This window comes from Lonchura striata, chromosome 5 (genome assembly GCF_046129695.1).
Source record: "Lonchura striata isolate bLonStr1 chromosome 5, bLonStr1.mat, whole genome shotgun sequence".
Classification (NCBI taxonomy): domain Eukaryota; kingdom Metazoa; phylum Chordata; class Aves; order Passeriformes; family Estrildidae; genus Lonchura; species Lonchura striata.
The window spans coordinates 42,127,050-42,142,069 of record NC_134607.1 but is presented as its reverse complement, the minus strand read 5'-3'; the positions used below and the strand labels follow the sequence as shown (position 1 = coordinate 42,142,069).

At 34.3% G+C, this 15,020-nt stretch overlaps 1 protein-coding gene across 3 annotated transcripts in view; it reads right to left on the bottom strand.

Annotated features, from left to right (window-relative positions):
* Positions 1 to 286: 286 nt before the first annotated feature.
* USP15 (ubiquitin specific peptidase 15) overlaps positions 287 to 15,020 on the bottom strand; it is a 61,489-nt gene continuing 46,755 nt past the window's right edge. For 2 of the 3 annotated variants that reach the window (XM_021547421.3, XM_077783489.1), the window contains 14 exons: positions 11,368 to 11,541; positions 10,875 to 11,033; positions 9,975 to 10,199; positions 8,317 to 8,400; positions 8,132 to 8,226; positions 7,768 to 7,956; positions 6,873 to 6,988; positions 6,468 to 6,743; positions 6,087 to 6,157; positions 5,591 to 5,706; positions 3,602 to 3,751; positions 3,112 to 3,215; positions 2,453 to 2,541; positions 287 to 2,171 (listed from right to left, as the gene is read on the bottom strand). In XM_021547421.3, the coding sequence (XP_021403096.1) occupies positions 1,986 to 2,171; positions 2,453 to 2,541; positions 3,112 to 3,215; positions 3,602 to 3,751; positions 5,591 to 5,706; positions 6,087 to 6,157; positions 6,468 to 6,743; positions 6,873 to 6,988; positions 7,768 to 7,956; positions 8,132 to 8,226; positions 8,317 to 8,400; positions 9,975 to 10,199; positions 10,875 to 11,033; positions 11,368 to 11,541 (2,034 nt within the window). In that variant the 3' untranslated portion in view covers positions 287 to 1,985. Of the gene's footprint in view, positions 2,172 to 2,452; positions 2,542 to 3,111; positions 3,216 to 3,601; positions 3,752 to 5,590; positions 5,723 to 6,086; positions 6,158 to 6,467; positions 6,744 to 6,872; positions 6,989 to 7,767; positions 7,957 to 8,131; positions 8,227 to 8,316; positions 8,401 to 9,974; positions 10,200 to 10,874; positions 11,034 to 11,367; positions 11,542 to 15,020 lie in introns of those variants that run through there. The other variant, XM_077783490.1, reaches the window with a different exon arrangement.

Genomic DNA, 15,020 nt, shown 5'->3' with positions numbered 1-15,020 from the left:
TCCCTCATTTCCCAGACATCTCACAATTAGGATATTTGCATTTGATTATTGTTACAGTATCACTTTCACTTATGACATTATTGTTTTTACAGTCTTATAAATGTTTTAGGGCCAACGACAAGAGAGAGACCTTTTTATATATACTATCTACTTGAAATACTAATAATCTTGTTCTATGTTGGTAATTACATAACCAGTTTGTAACTCGGAATATAAGTCTCAGACAAAGAAGACCCATGACACAAACACCGTGGGAAAAGAATTTGTAACAAAACACAACACTAAATAAGGCTTTGAATAGCTTTATTGAAATCTGTATAAATAAACATGCGCATTTCAAATGTAAACCCAAGTGAACTCAAGTGCAGACAAAATTTTAACCTCTGTCATGCAGGAGGTTAGTTTACATTAAAAAAAAAAAAACCTCAAAGCAGCTTTAAAATACCAGGATGAAACACCAGTTTAATATCAAGGTATAAAGCAAAGCCATGTCCAACATATCTCATTTATATCCTGGTCAAATGCAATTTTTTTAAACTTTTTAATGCTAACATAAATAAATAATTTACCAAAATGTGCACTCACAGAGTGAACTTTTATTTACAATACACAATTTATAACCTATTGTATTTGATTAGTTCAAGTGAAGAACATCATACTTTTTGCTTTTTTTTTAAATTTTAAACAGTGGGACACAAAGCAATTCTCCAGGTAGTAGATATGTGACATGTGCCCCCACATTTAAGAATCCCTCTCAAAGGCAGTATTGTATGCAAATCAACAATACATTCTTCCAACTAGATCAATGGGAAAGCAGCAAATCAAAAAATATTTCAAACTGTCACACTTATTTTGGCATCCTGGACCCCTGAACACAGTTAACTGAAATCCAACTTGGAGTTTGTATGCCTTATATACTGTACAGGTTCTGACTTGAACATGCAAATGCCAATTCTCTTATGAGTTACCTTTTCAGATACACTGTAAGGCTATGGTGAATTCCATCCGGAACACACAAAGAAAATTAACAGGCCTACCTTTAAAGTGATTTTGTTAATTAACAATTTAAAGGCAGGTCATATTGAAAAAATTCTCAACTAAGCCTGATACACAGTCATTACTATGGATACAGAATACTATTAACTCTGACCTTAATACAGAGTAGTTTGCAAGCTGTCAAACTACAAAAACTGGGGAGAGAGAACTTATAGCACAATTTAAATTTTGGACTGTTACCAGATAAAAAATTATGCATGTCTTAGAAGCAAGATAACAGGAATTATGTCTGCAGAGTAGATTTCAACAAGCAACAATGGATACTTACATTTAATTGAAAACCCTTTTTGTTAATGCAGCATGAAACCCAGAACCTGTTCCACAGCAGAAGATAAATGTAATATGCTGGATGTTCCACTATGTCACAAAAGGTTAAAACACCTTTTTCAAGCTATTTCTTCTATTGTGGCCAAATGTAAAAAAAAAAAAAAAAGAAAAATAGGGAGAAACAAAAACTTGTTTCAAGAAAACTACTTTAGGTATTTATAACATTTTTACTTGTAGTCTGTTGGCAGCCTAAGGAACATGTATATATTCATCCAGAAACTAGACTTGGCAGTAGTATTCTTGCAGTACTAAGAAAGTAAATGTCAAAAGTCCACAGATTTAATATTTTAGTTATTAATTCACATCCAAAACAAAAGAAAACATAATCCATCAGAACAGCAGCAGAAAACTTAAAAGGGGTTTATTTGTGATTTCCTATATATATCTTGTGAATATGAGACTGTAAATGCATTAGAGAATTTCTGTTTAAATTTTTATTGTTTCACTTCAAGTACTGCACATGTTAAACTGTAATAAAAGATTTACATTCTCTTATCTGAAACTCCCCATCTCAGATTTTTATTCTTAATTTGGTGGGCATTTTCACTCTCAATCTGTATCCCCAGGAAGAGAGTCTCTTTTATGGCTTCTAGTTCTTCCCATCAGTTAGTGTGCATACAATTTTCATTTTCTATATCATTATCATTTTCATTGCTGTCTTCATCACTTTCTAGTGGGATGCCTGTGGCAGCTGTAGCACCTTGTTTCGTTTCCCGGTCAAGTGGGAAAAAGCCAGTTCCACTGATTGTGTCCTGTCTCTGGTAGAAGAGCACATACGCTGCTTTGGACTGTAAAAAAGGGCAGTACATTAAGTTCATAAGGCTTCAAACAAAACCTTTAAATCCAGGTTACTAACTCTTTTTCTTTGCTTCCAAGTATACAAGGTAAAATTACAAAGAAATCCAGACTGCATGTTGTAGCAAAACATTTTTTGTTTGTACCGTCCTTTGAAAGAACACAAACTTCTGCCTACAAATTTAACACAGGTTTCATGGTTTACTCTTCATTTTTCCTGCCCTGACATGAAAACATCAACAGTCCCAAATTTGGAAACATAAAAGATACTTGCCACTATCTGGTCCTCACTTGCAGTAGACACACTACTGTCATCAAAGTAGTACCATTTTCCATCATCCTTATTTTTTGCAAAAGCAGTATCTAGGACAAAAAAGTAAAATATTTGTCTCAGGACTTTGTATCTTCACAGATTTAATACAATCGGTTACTAGACTTCATTCCTGTCAAACACTTCATATTTAACTAACTAAATTTCAATTATCACTATTAAACATCTTTAACACTTTATTTTTAGCAAAGAGAGTTTAATTACTAACATTTCCCTTCTAAAGACAATATATACTGAAAAGAACAGTCAAAATACCATCCCTCAGTCATATTTTCTCTCTGCTTTCAAGGAGAAGCACAATGAATAAAAGTACAGACAAGCAAGACAAAAATCAGTTGTAAGAGTACAGCAGCTCTTATGTTTTCTCTTTTCACAATATGCATAGCCTGTAAGTATAAAAGAACCTATTAATTACCCTTGAAAGCTCACTGCATACAGATTTTTGTGTTAAAATACTTGAGAAAGCATTTCAAGGTAATGGAAAAAAACTGTCCCTCAACCATTAAAAAGCACCATTGATTTAAAGTGATCAGTACTTCAATCAAAATGAACATGGAAAGAAAAGCTGACATCTAGAATGATGACACTTGAAATCAACTTACAATGCCCTCCTCCCATTCCTCCATAGTGGTTGGAGACAGCAATCAAATTGTAGCGGCAAGGCCCTGCATTGGGATTAATAAGGAACTCTGACATGTCCAAGTCACTGTTAAAAAACAAAACAAAACAAAACGAAGTAAAATAAAACAGACAACATAACCCAACCAAAATTCAGTCATGTTAATAGCATTTTTAACCACAGTTTAGTGGTCTCAGAACCCTTTACTTCATATGTCCTAGAAAAATACACCAGACTACTCTGCCAGTGCATCTCTTTCACTCTGTGAGAAATGGAACAAGAACAAGCAATCTTCCATATTTTTACATTATAATTGTTTTGCAAAGTTTATACTTTTAACCCAGAAGCATTTTGTCATTAGTTTATTGGATCCTCTCATGGAAGCTGAGAACAAACACCTTTTATGCAATTGCTGTATTAAACACATGCCCTGGTCACGATACTTCTAGCATCAAAATATTTGAATTTCTTACTTTATTGGAAAATCAACCAACGTATCCAACTTGTCCCTCATGTATCTGCTATAGGAAAAGCGCTTCAGATGAACTACCAGTACGGGGGGCAGTGACCACAAGTCTAACTTCTTAGTAGCTTGTTGATGTTCTTTACAGTTTGGACAATACCTAAAAGAAAGAAAACATCAATTTTAAGTAACTGTAGTCCATATATACGTTAAAACACATTACTAAAGAGAAATGGGAGGAACTGAATGAGAAAAAAACACACACTCTTCATGTTCTGTTACTAATGCCATAGATATCCCTTCCAGTTTACAATGTGCAAGTGTGATACCAGTGAAGCTCAACATCATTAACACAGAAGCAGCATCCTCCAATATTGGATTTTCATTTCCTACATCCCTGATCAGATCCTTATATCCTTAGTTAAAACACAGTATTCTTGCATTTTATGAAAAAGAGATAAAGTGTTAAGAAACTAACCATTAAAAAAAGTGTCAAAAATAACAACTGTGATTCTTTCAAGTTTCCATTTCCAAATTCATTCATCCACCACCCTGTCCTAACCATGATCTAAAACCAGATTACAGTGATTCCTTGAACCTGGAAAAATTCATTACTAGAAACTTCCCTTCTTAGTAGGCAAGTATTGAACAGGCTGTGACTTAGAAATTTCTGTTCCGTGCAATTGCGCATACTTGAATCATTCAGCAACTAATGCTCAGGTAGGAAGATAAGTAAGAATGAATGGAAGAAACTCTTCTATGTCTATGCATATTCTATACTTCTGCATCTAAGAGGTAGAAATGTAGAAATGTAGGGAAAAAAAAGAAGATATGAACCCTAATGAAAAGACTGCAAAGTGTCTTTAAATAGTGACGTCAGATAATGACAAAAAATAGGAGAACTGTAAGATCAGGCTGGAATTGAAAATCTGTTTTCCCTGTTGGCTTAGAATATGTAGAATACAAAGAGTGCTGGACTAGGGATGATGAACTCTTGTAGACTAGACTTGTGACAACCTAACAAAGAGAAATGTGATTAATGACCTCTGGTGAAATGCATTGAGTAGCAGCTGCTTGACTTCTGCAGCTGTGTTCAGCAGTTAAAATATTCTGCTTAAAATGTGCTGCCAAAATGGAAGTGCTTCATGCCCTACCTGAGTTATATGGTATCCCAAACAGTCTATCCAGTGTTGTATAATCTGGCAAACCCAGAAAAAAAAAGATATTTTGTAAGTTAGCTCCCTACCCTGCACAAATATAGGAGAAACTCTGGTGACAATGTTTGGAGAGCTCCAAAACTTTTGAGTATCCACAGAAGAAACACTGGCAGACTCTCTTTTCAAACTTAATTCTGAGTTTAAAAGTGTTGATGAAAGATTATCAGCTATAAAACTCCTGGAAAAAAAGGACCTTATGGGAACATACTATAATGATGAATATGCAGATATGATTCCAAATTATAATTTGGTAGAACCATAAATAGAATAAAAGTCTCTGCTAAAAACCTAATGGCTAGAACATGAATTTGAGGGGTCCTATTGAACACAGACATCCCCCATCCCATATACTTGCTGTTTATGCATATCCCTATTTCATATATCAATGCAAAGCAAGTTATGTATTTGCATAAAGAAACTACAGTATGCACCAACCTCTCTCATCTTGGAAAGGAATATTTGTTTTAACCACTATATTGAATTTGTCACAATATTATTCATTCACTGTCCATCAACATTCACAGACTACAGCACCATAAATATCAACCCTTCCTCTTAAATTGTGAATTAATTGAATGGCTTTCTTACAAATATAATCTTCTGTACATGGTAAAAATTTTGGTTAAGTAATAGATCAAAATAAAAAGCATTTTGAGAATTTTCAAGTATGTTTGAAATGACAAGATTCAATATACCATTAAATCAGCTACTGATCCCTATGTTCAAGTGTGGTTTTGATTAATTTGGAGAAATAGGCCATCATTTAAATTTTTTGTGCTTACCATGGGTCTTCAGCACCTAGTTTTTCCTTTGTTGTGAACAGCTCAATGCAGTCTTTTAATTTCACAAAAGGCTTTTTGGAAGGTTTATATTCCACACTTTCATGTTTTTCAAAATCCTAAAGAGAAGTATTTCTTGAGTTAAGAGAACAAATGAAACAAAACTCATTTTAGTGATGCCGTCTTACTATAAACAGTAACTACAAAGCTCCTATATATGGAAAAACTGATCAGAAACCATTCAAGTAAAAAGTTTCCACAGCTTCAGATTTACTTCCCAGTTCATAAGCCTCAGATTTGCTAATTACTTGGATGTATATAGGAAGTTTATTTACAACAACATATTTACTAAGAATAGCAAGAAAAAAGATATAGCTCCTTCTTCTTGCGAAGATTTACAATCTCGTATATCACGCTAATTAAGTTGCATTTTTTGTTTAGTTTTTTTGTTTTGTTTTTTTTTTTTGTGCTGGATAAGGGAGGAACTTAAACAGCTTACCTCTGCTGCACTATCATCAAAGTATCTCTTCTTCAATTCAGGATCCCAATCCAAAGCAAGGAAAGACCTTTCTAAGATTAAAAAAAATGTTTTCTCTTAGTATTATTTCTTGCTTGTATTCTTTCTTGAAATTGTATTAACTTTGGGCATAAATGCTTCAAAATAAATTAAACAATGGTATAATGAATTAATTAAAAAAAAAATTGAAGAACATAAAAATTCTGCATTTCAAAAAGTCAAGTAAAATAAAAAAATAGTTATTTATACAGAATTTGCTATTTAAAGAAAAATATATCAAGTAGCACACAAAGAAAATGAAACATGAGAGTCAGAAAAGAGTCTCAGAAACAAATACTGCCCACTCTGTTCCCTGTGACTTACCATCAAGCCTAGGTTGCCTATCATCAAATCTAATATGCCTGGTATCATCTTTGATGTAGTTTATGTCAGTATTGCCTAAATTATTGAACTGGAATGTAAACAATCGCTTTTTGTGTCCCGTGAGTGGTTGACCTTTGCAAGTGTCCTCAGTACACAATCCATTTTCAGAGTCATTGTCACCCCCAACTGAGTCTTCTGATTGGCTGTTTTCATTCTCAGAGGGAAGTTCCTGATCCTGGCTAGATTCATCATCTTGCTCATCTGTCTCCATTTCACCTTAAGCAATTGGAAGAATAAAGAGGAAGAAATGAGACACAATGACAGTAATTAAAAAACACTAGAAAGTTATCTTCCATTTCAAATTCAACACCAAATACTAAACAAGTTTAGATATTCCAGTCTTACTTGGAGATCCTTCTTCATGTATTCCATTTGGGCCATTACCATTGATACCATGGTCCTTACAGCAATGCAGGGAACCTTCAGTGTCTTCACTTTCAGTACAGGTTTTTACATATCGGCTAAATGTAACAGGTGAAAGCAACAGTTAGAAGCAATGGATTGTTAAATAATTTTAATTGTTCAAACTGGTAATTAAATTGTTATTGCAAGTCCTTGCTACTGTGCTGTATTTCTGCACTCCTTTCTAATTTACTCAGATAATCAGGTTTATTGCCAAACGTATCTAGTGTTACAAGCACATAAGAAAACCTGCTTGCCTGTGACTATATATTTTTGCCAGCTACTTGATCTGAGACAACTTGATTCTTGGTCTCACTCTTGTTTGTCCAGTATTCATTTTTTAAATTGCTCATTATCCATATTACAGAGAAAGCTACATCAACAGAGAAAGAAGCATGAATTTAAATTGGAGGTTATATGATTTTAATTTCTCTTATATAACGACACTAATTCTAGTCTAGTTTCAGAAAGTGTCTACAATGTACTTTTACAACATAAATGAGTACATAAACTTGAACAGTAGATACATAGCAGAACAGCTGGACAACATTTCCACTTTACCAAGATCTAACAAACAGCTAAGCATACAAGAGAATTATTTAACAATACAGATTGACTCTCTATTATCTTCTCAAATAGAATGAGGTCATGCTAACAAACAATCAAATTAAAATACACATTAGTGATAAAATTCTGTATTTGATATTCAACAGAAAGCAAATACAAGTACTCAAATCTAATCAGTATGTCAGAAATGCACATGAAAATACATGCCTACTGACTCCAACTACTAGCATTATTCTTAACAAGCTGATTTTTCTTTTAACAATAAACTTACCACATTCTTAGCAGCAGTAGGTTATACAGTTTATCTTCAGTATTGTTTCTAGGCACTGCTATGAGAAAAGGTTGACCAAATAGTAAAGAACCACTATGGCTGTAGCTAGTGTGCCTGCACTTTTCTCTTAAACAAACAGGAATTATGACTTGTTCCGTATCTTCTGTTCTATTGATAGCAATTTCAAATCTAGAAGAAAAACAATCAGAAATACAAAGAACAATGGTCATGGAAAAGGCTACAAAGGGAAAAAAAAAAAAAAAATCCCCTCCCAGTTTGATCTTTATCTAGTGTCTAGGTTTTAATCTTTTGCAAATAACTAAACAAACTGCAAAGAGACATGAAGCACATTATCTACACTTACACATAAATGTCATCACGTTCCATAATACTACTTAGATTTTCATCCATGCCAAATATCCTGTGGAATCTGTGATTGTATATATCAGTAACAATCATCTGAAAAGAAGATGGAGTATACATTGTTAAATCAGGTTAATACATATTAAAATGCTATTTGTTGTGCTTTATGTAAGAGATCACTCTTACCTTATCTGCAGCAACTCCAGACAAAGCTGACAATGCAGTGCAAAGATCCAATATATTTCCAATTTTGGGAACAACTACTTTGTACTAAAAAGGAAAATATAATTTAAATTTCTTAAGAGAACAAATATACAGGAGGAAAAAACCCAAACACTTCATGTATTTCTTTCATATATTTGAAACTTAAGGTGTAAAGTATGTAGATCAACTAACATAAATTCCAAAAGCTGCAAAAAATGCAGTAGTAATCTGCACAACTTTATGAATACACATACACCAAATACTCAATTTATTAGTTTATACAATGCTTGTTTTAATGTTGTTTTACTTTTTCAGTAAGAAGACTAACAGTACAAATTACTTAAGATTTGCATTTCAACAGTACCTTCTTATTTAAGCATTTAAATAGTATAGATGCTTCAAAAGATTATTCTACCTGGAATACAACACAAGTTGTTTATAAAGTATTACTAGGAAGAAAGCAATAGCAGGCAACACATTCTCATTTCACATGCAGAGAGAGAACTTGATTAAAGCCAAAGAAGACCTCTCTGTGGGTTCTCTTATGCAGTGCTTCTGAAGTTTGTAATAAAAATCCACACAAAACTCTTACCTGTTATTTGCATAATAAAGGAAGGATAGATTAGAAATAAGGTATTTTTAACTCTGTAATTAATTGCCAAGCATTGCATGCTATTTCCTTAAGCTTTATGATCATTTAGACTCACAAAAACTCTACTGAACTGGTACTCTTCCCAAACTATTAATTCCAACACAACCATCTCACATCATGAGTCATGTTCAAATACTTCAGTAGTTTTCAACTACTTTGTGTCCCCTGTGCAACTACTGTGTCCCTTATTTTCACAATTAAATTTCTAGCAGGATCATCTCCCATCAGTTAATACACCTCCCTTCACCTTCAAATTCCTCAACTCATATTGCCTTTGAGAACACTTTTCTCCCACTTTCCTTCTTATGGTACTGATTTCAGGTGTTAGAGCCTTTTTGAATGCCTGCATAACTGCCTGTGCTGTATTTTTTTCACCTATCCTCACTTACTGTACAAGGTACAGCAAGAATCATTTAATCATGACTTGGTTATGATAACCCTATGTACATTTTTTCATTACATTCTAAGGTGTGTTATATCATCCCCTTCCTAAAAAAATTGGCAAAAGGGATATTTTTCACAAAGAAATCTCATCTGAAATTTTTTCTTTTAACTATGAGGTGAAGCACATTTGAGACTCTCCAATATATTTATCACGGGTTTTTTATTGCACCACTTATTACAAGTATTTGCCCTTTGTGATCAAGAAACCAAGAAATTAAGTCTTATGGATTAAGTGCATAAGTATTTTTATAAACATAAAAATTTATCACAGCAGCTCTCAAAAAACTATGTCAACATATATTTTAAAGGTTAAGAAGCCCTACTAAGATAAAGAAATTACCAATTCTTTCTTGAAACTGTACAAGGCATGTACAGTCTTCCTCAGGTATGTATAGTATTCCCCACTTTCCTAAGTGAGACTTCAGAACACATACCAGAAAAATAAAGCTTGTTGGATTTGCTTATAAATTTGCACTGTGTAAAGAAACTTGGGTTCAATGTTAATGCCTCATGAATGAAAGTGTTTGTAAATTAAGCTGCTTACCTGCATAGGCTTTGCAAGTGGATCCATTCTAACTAAATAAACTTCCAAAGTGCGTTCTTTTTTCATGGGTAATGGAAGTGTCAAGTAACAAAAGGGATCAAAGGTTACAGATATCTTAGCACATTCAGGACAAACTAGGGTAGATTTAAAAAGGCCATGAAATATATCTACAATGATGGAATCATTTCTCTTTAAATGGTTTTCCCAGGCTTCTTCAGCAACCACCTGTAAACAAAGCATGATCTGGGTTATGACAAAGTAGTAGGAAATGAACAGTGACATTAGTAAAAGTCCTTGACAGCACATTTTCAGTAACCACCTAAACACAGAAATGTCACTGCAAAGGACCTGTAAGGAATGTTACTACTATCAGGTTTGCAGGTTAAAAGATGTATGCTTTTCCTAGGACAGAGATCCTGTCAGTGGTATTAGACAAACTAGAGAGTGACTTTCAAGTAGCTTGGGGGAACACAAAAAGCAGACAAACCCAAAAATTCCATGTGAATTAACTCATACTCATAACAAAAGAAGAGTTTCCCTAAAGTAAGAGTACTGGAGAGAGACAGAATGCTGCATACTGTAGATATAAAAATAAAAGAACAACAGAACAAAAATTGTTTTTCCAACTGAACTCAGCATGGAACAAGATGGTCTTAATGAAGTCTTAAAAAAAAAAGGGCTTACCATCCTCCCATTCCCCCCCTTTATCTTAAAAATAAACAGAAATTTATACAGTTTCTCAAGATCTCAATTTTAAAGTTTTGTCCTATTTTCTGAAATGTCCTCCAGAAAAAGCCCCACATAATCAGTTCCACAACCTTCCTGTGCATAATCATGTAGAAGTATCTTACAGCATACAACTTTGAATAAAATGAAGCTGATCAGCTCTCAAACCCTTACCTTGTCTGGTCTCCCATCAGCATCCTTTAATTGAATATAAGGTTTTTTCCTAATTCTATTCAAATCCTCATGTAAACCATCCAAGAGAAAAGCCAGTAGCTCTTGACAATCTTGTTGCTGATAACCAGAAAACTGTGGTGCAAATCGTCCCACTTGTGTCTAAGAAAAATAAATGCAAAACACTTCTGATACTTTAATTGTCAGAAAGAGCATACTTCTGAGATGCTATAACAGCATATTGAAAAGGTAGAACTTGTAGTTATAAAAGGTAAGCTTTTTAATGGAGACAGGAAGTCAAAACTAATTCTCAAAGACCAAAGCACAAGGACAGGTGACAACTACTGAAGTAAGTAGGTGTCTACCAGTTCAATGAATGAACTGCACACTGATAAATAGTACTTAAAATTCCTTTTTTTTGCGTATTTCTCTAAGTATATGTAGAAGTACAAAACCAAAACTGACAATGTACATTCAATGTAATTTCCCTACTGACCTTAAATGCTCTTGGGGTAACATAGCTGTATTTTCCTGACCACATTTGCTTGATAAGCTCGGCATAAGATTTTGCTATTTCACCTCGCATTCCTAAAGGATTGTCAAAATTCAGCTCTTCTTGGTATTTATCATTGAGGAAGTACTCTGTAAGAGGAGGTGTGTTGCTGAGACACTGCAAAAAATAATACAGACTTTTTAGAACAGTAATTTGAATCAGGTCTAAACAAAGAATGTTTTAATTTTGTTAAAGCAGCCATGAACTGTAATGTCTAGTACCTGGAAGGAAAAGAGAAAAAGCCTAAACAATCTTTTCCAGAAACAAATAATGCCTTTAAACCAAGACTGGCGACAGCTGTCATTACAAGTTATGCACAGATAATATTTGTCAAGAGCTTTACCTCCAAATTTATAAAACAGAGTAGTCCAAACAACCACAGCATGACAACATAATTTGTACCAAGATTTTAAACGAACAAAACAAGGTGTTTCTTGAGACATGAATGGCCTTACAAAACTTGTTGACAGAAGTTGTGATAGATGCGCAAAGTGGCGACTGCATGTTTGGGAAAGAGAGGCAACAGGGCTTATTACTTCAAATTAGAACATATTCAGAGCAACATTTGAAAAATATTTATTTTATTTGGCAGGCGAGGGAAAGTGAGTATGCTTGGCCTTTTCCTTCTCTTTGTTAATATCAGCTTATGGATGCTGGTGGAGACAGCAATCTACGCTAGAGGGACTGGACTTCGAATCACAGTGCTATAGCCCTTGCTATGTTCTTTTAAATCTTGTGATGCCATTTACAGCTGAAATTAGTCCAAGGAAAGCAAGGACCTTGTTTTAGATTGAAATAACCACTTATCCTCTGTACCAGTTTGTCTCTTCTCTCAGCATCTGGAGACAGCAGGATGTAATCACTGAAGTATGATTTACAGTTTCACTTTGAATTTTTGTGTGCTATTCTTCATACTCCTTTAAGCATGAATGTTTTCACCATTCAGGAATAATCCCCATGCCATGCCTTAGCATATATTCTTAAGAGTTTGTTCATTAAATATTTTAAGATTTTCTGCATTCTTTCCTTTATTGCAAGATTTGAGGAAAGGTCAAGTATTTCACCAGTCTCATCTGCCTCTCTGTAAATAAAGGGGAGGAGCTCCACTTATGCTATTGCATAAGATACAAGAATTAGACTGGAGGAATTGCAACTTTATTGAGCAGGACAAAAAAAAAGCTATTCCTATATCTACCTATCATACCTGTGCAATATTACAAAGCAAAACCAGTCATATGCTGTAGAGAGCTGAGTTTCATGCCTATATCAAACTCCTTCCTTTCTCTTCCTCCTCACCTAAAGTTTTCAGGATCTGTCAACACTGCAAAAAAAAATTCCTGGTATTACAGACCCTTTTGGACACTCGGTTGAAAAAATCTCATTTTTCTCTTGCTATATGGCAAAGAGCTTTTACTTTCAGTAGTGGTGATCCCAACTCCTCCTACCTCACAGATGTGTTGTCTTCTGGATTATTTTTGGGCTGGTTTAGGAGATGAAATCAATTCAACTGTTCAGTTTAGTGTGAGCAATGTCCAACACAAGGAACTAAATAATGCAAAAATAGTGTATTTTTCTACAGGTCTTTCTGTTAATCAAGCGTTATTATACAACGTCCTGACAATGTGGATTCCATCAAAAAAATAATTTACCAGTTTCCAGTTTTCACCTGATAAACTGATTTTGTCACTTTCTCAGAATATTAATTAGTATTTGTAGTATAAGTCAGGAAGATTATTACAGATAATTTCCCTTTTTCCTTTAACAATGTCCACATTACAACATAATGATGACATTGATGGTAGTCAAGAAATGTACAAATGTCTATCTCAACACAGCAAGTTTTGAGGTATCGAGCTGACACATTTTTCTAAAATACCTGATACCAAAATTTTTAAAAGAGTAGCTTCTAGAGGAGCTCATAAAGTTGGCCATATATGCATTGATCTTTTCAATGCAACTGACAGAGCTAAATGCTTACAAACATGTTTCGCTTCAAAAAGGGTAACAATGGAGAATTATTTAAGATCACTATTAAAGTCAGAGGGAAAAAAAACATCCAGAAACCAATTTGAAGGTACTCCTCCATTCTTATTTTCTCATGTCATATGTTGTGGGTTATCAACGAAGCATTATGGAAAGTGTCTTTTAAAACCAAGACACCAAAACAAAGAAACCTACTGGATGGTAAAGTTACAGATTTATGTGTCCTTTTCAACCTAGTGATTTGGGGTAATCTGTTTGTTTCAAAGCACAGACAATAAGTAAACTAAAAGTATACCAAAAGGTGAGGGAGAACACCAGCAAAAATAGGCAAACAAACACAGTAAATCTATTGAAAACTGTTTGTGAACTAAACAGGTAACAGAATGTCACTTCATTTCAAGTACTGCTGTCTCTACAAGTTTTCTTTAACCAACAAAATTTCTGTAAAGTTCTCTGAACCTGAGCTGGTCATTTAGTGAAAAGATCATGGGAAGTATGGAATAGAAGGTTGAAACTCCAAGAGACAAACCACAGGAGAGAAGGTTAATTTTCAGCATGACAAAAGTTAACACTGAAATCATACTTCCATGTTACATATTAATAACCTGGAAAAAAGTTATTAAGATGCACAGGAAAATGAAAAAAAAAATCATAATATTTAGTATTATTATTATACAGACACACATATATACACTTCTCAATGCTGCAGCCTCAATGGAATACTGTGTACAACACCAGCCCATGATAATGTTTCCAAGTCTACCTGTCCTATGAAACCTTCACAGAAGCAGGAAATATAATAAGAATAGTCAAGTCACACTCTTCTAAATCTCTGTAGTTTAAGTAAGAAGTAATTCTGATATAAGAGTTTGCATGGACTTGATAGAAAGGGAAAAAAGAATGAAGAAAGAGGGCCACCAAGACCATCAGTGGCCTAGAAGCACTTGCCCTGTGAGAAAAGTCTGAAGCATCAGGGCTTGTTCAGGCTGCAGAAGAGACTGAGGGAGCCCCAAGAGAGGCCCTCTAGTATCTATAGGGAAGTTAAGGGGAAGATGGAACCAGGCTCTTCACAGTGGCACATACTAGGAAGAAACTAAACAACTGGCAACAGTTGAAATATGAGAGGTTAAGAATATAAGAAAAAAAGTTTTCACTGTAGGACCAGTCAAGCAGTGGAACTAAGAGTCTTTACCTCCTTGGGAGGTTTTCAAGAGCAAACTGGATAAAGCCCTCAGCAACCTGTTCTGAGCTCAGAGCCAAACTTCCTTTGAGCAGGAGGTTGCACCAGAAACCTCCTGAAGTTCTACAAATCATTCTATAATCCAAACGGAACAAGGAAACATTTATTCACATCCCATGCTGAATAGTGCACAAAAATAATGGTAAAAATAAACTTCCAAAATAAATAAAATATCACTACCTATCATACCAGTGAACTGGGGAAATAAGAAGGAGAGAGTAGGATCATGAATTGAGACACTGAAAATTTGATATTCCTCTAAATGTCCTGGTTCTTCAGCTTCAGGTGCTACTTACTAAGAATTTTATGCAAGCAACATTGAAATGTCATATTTCAGCTTTTTAACAAAAGACCAAGAGCTGCCAGACTGAAA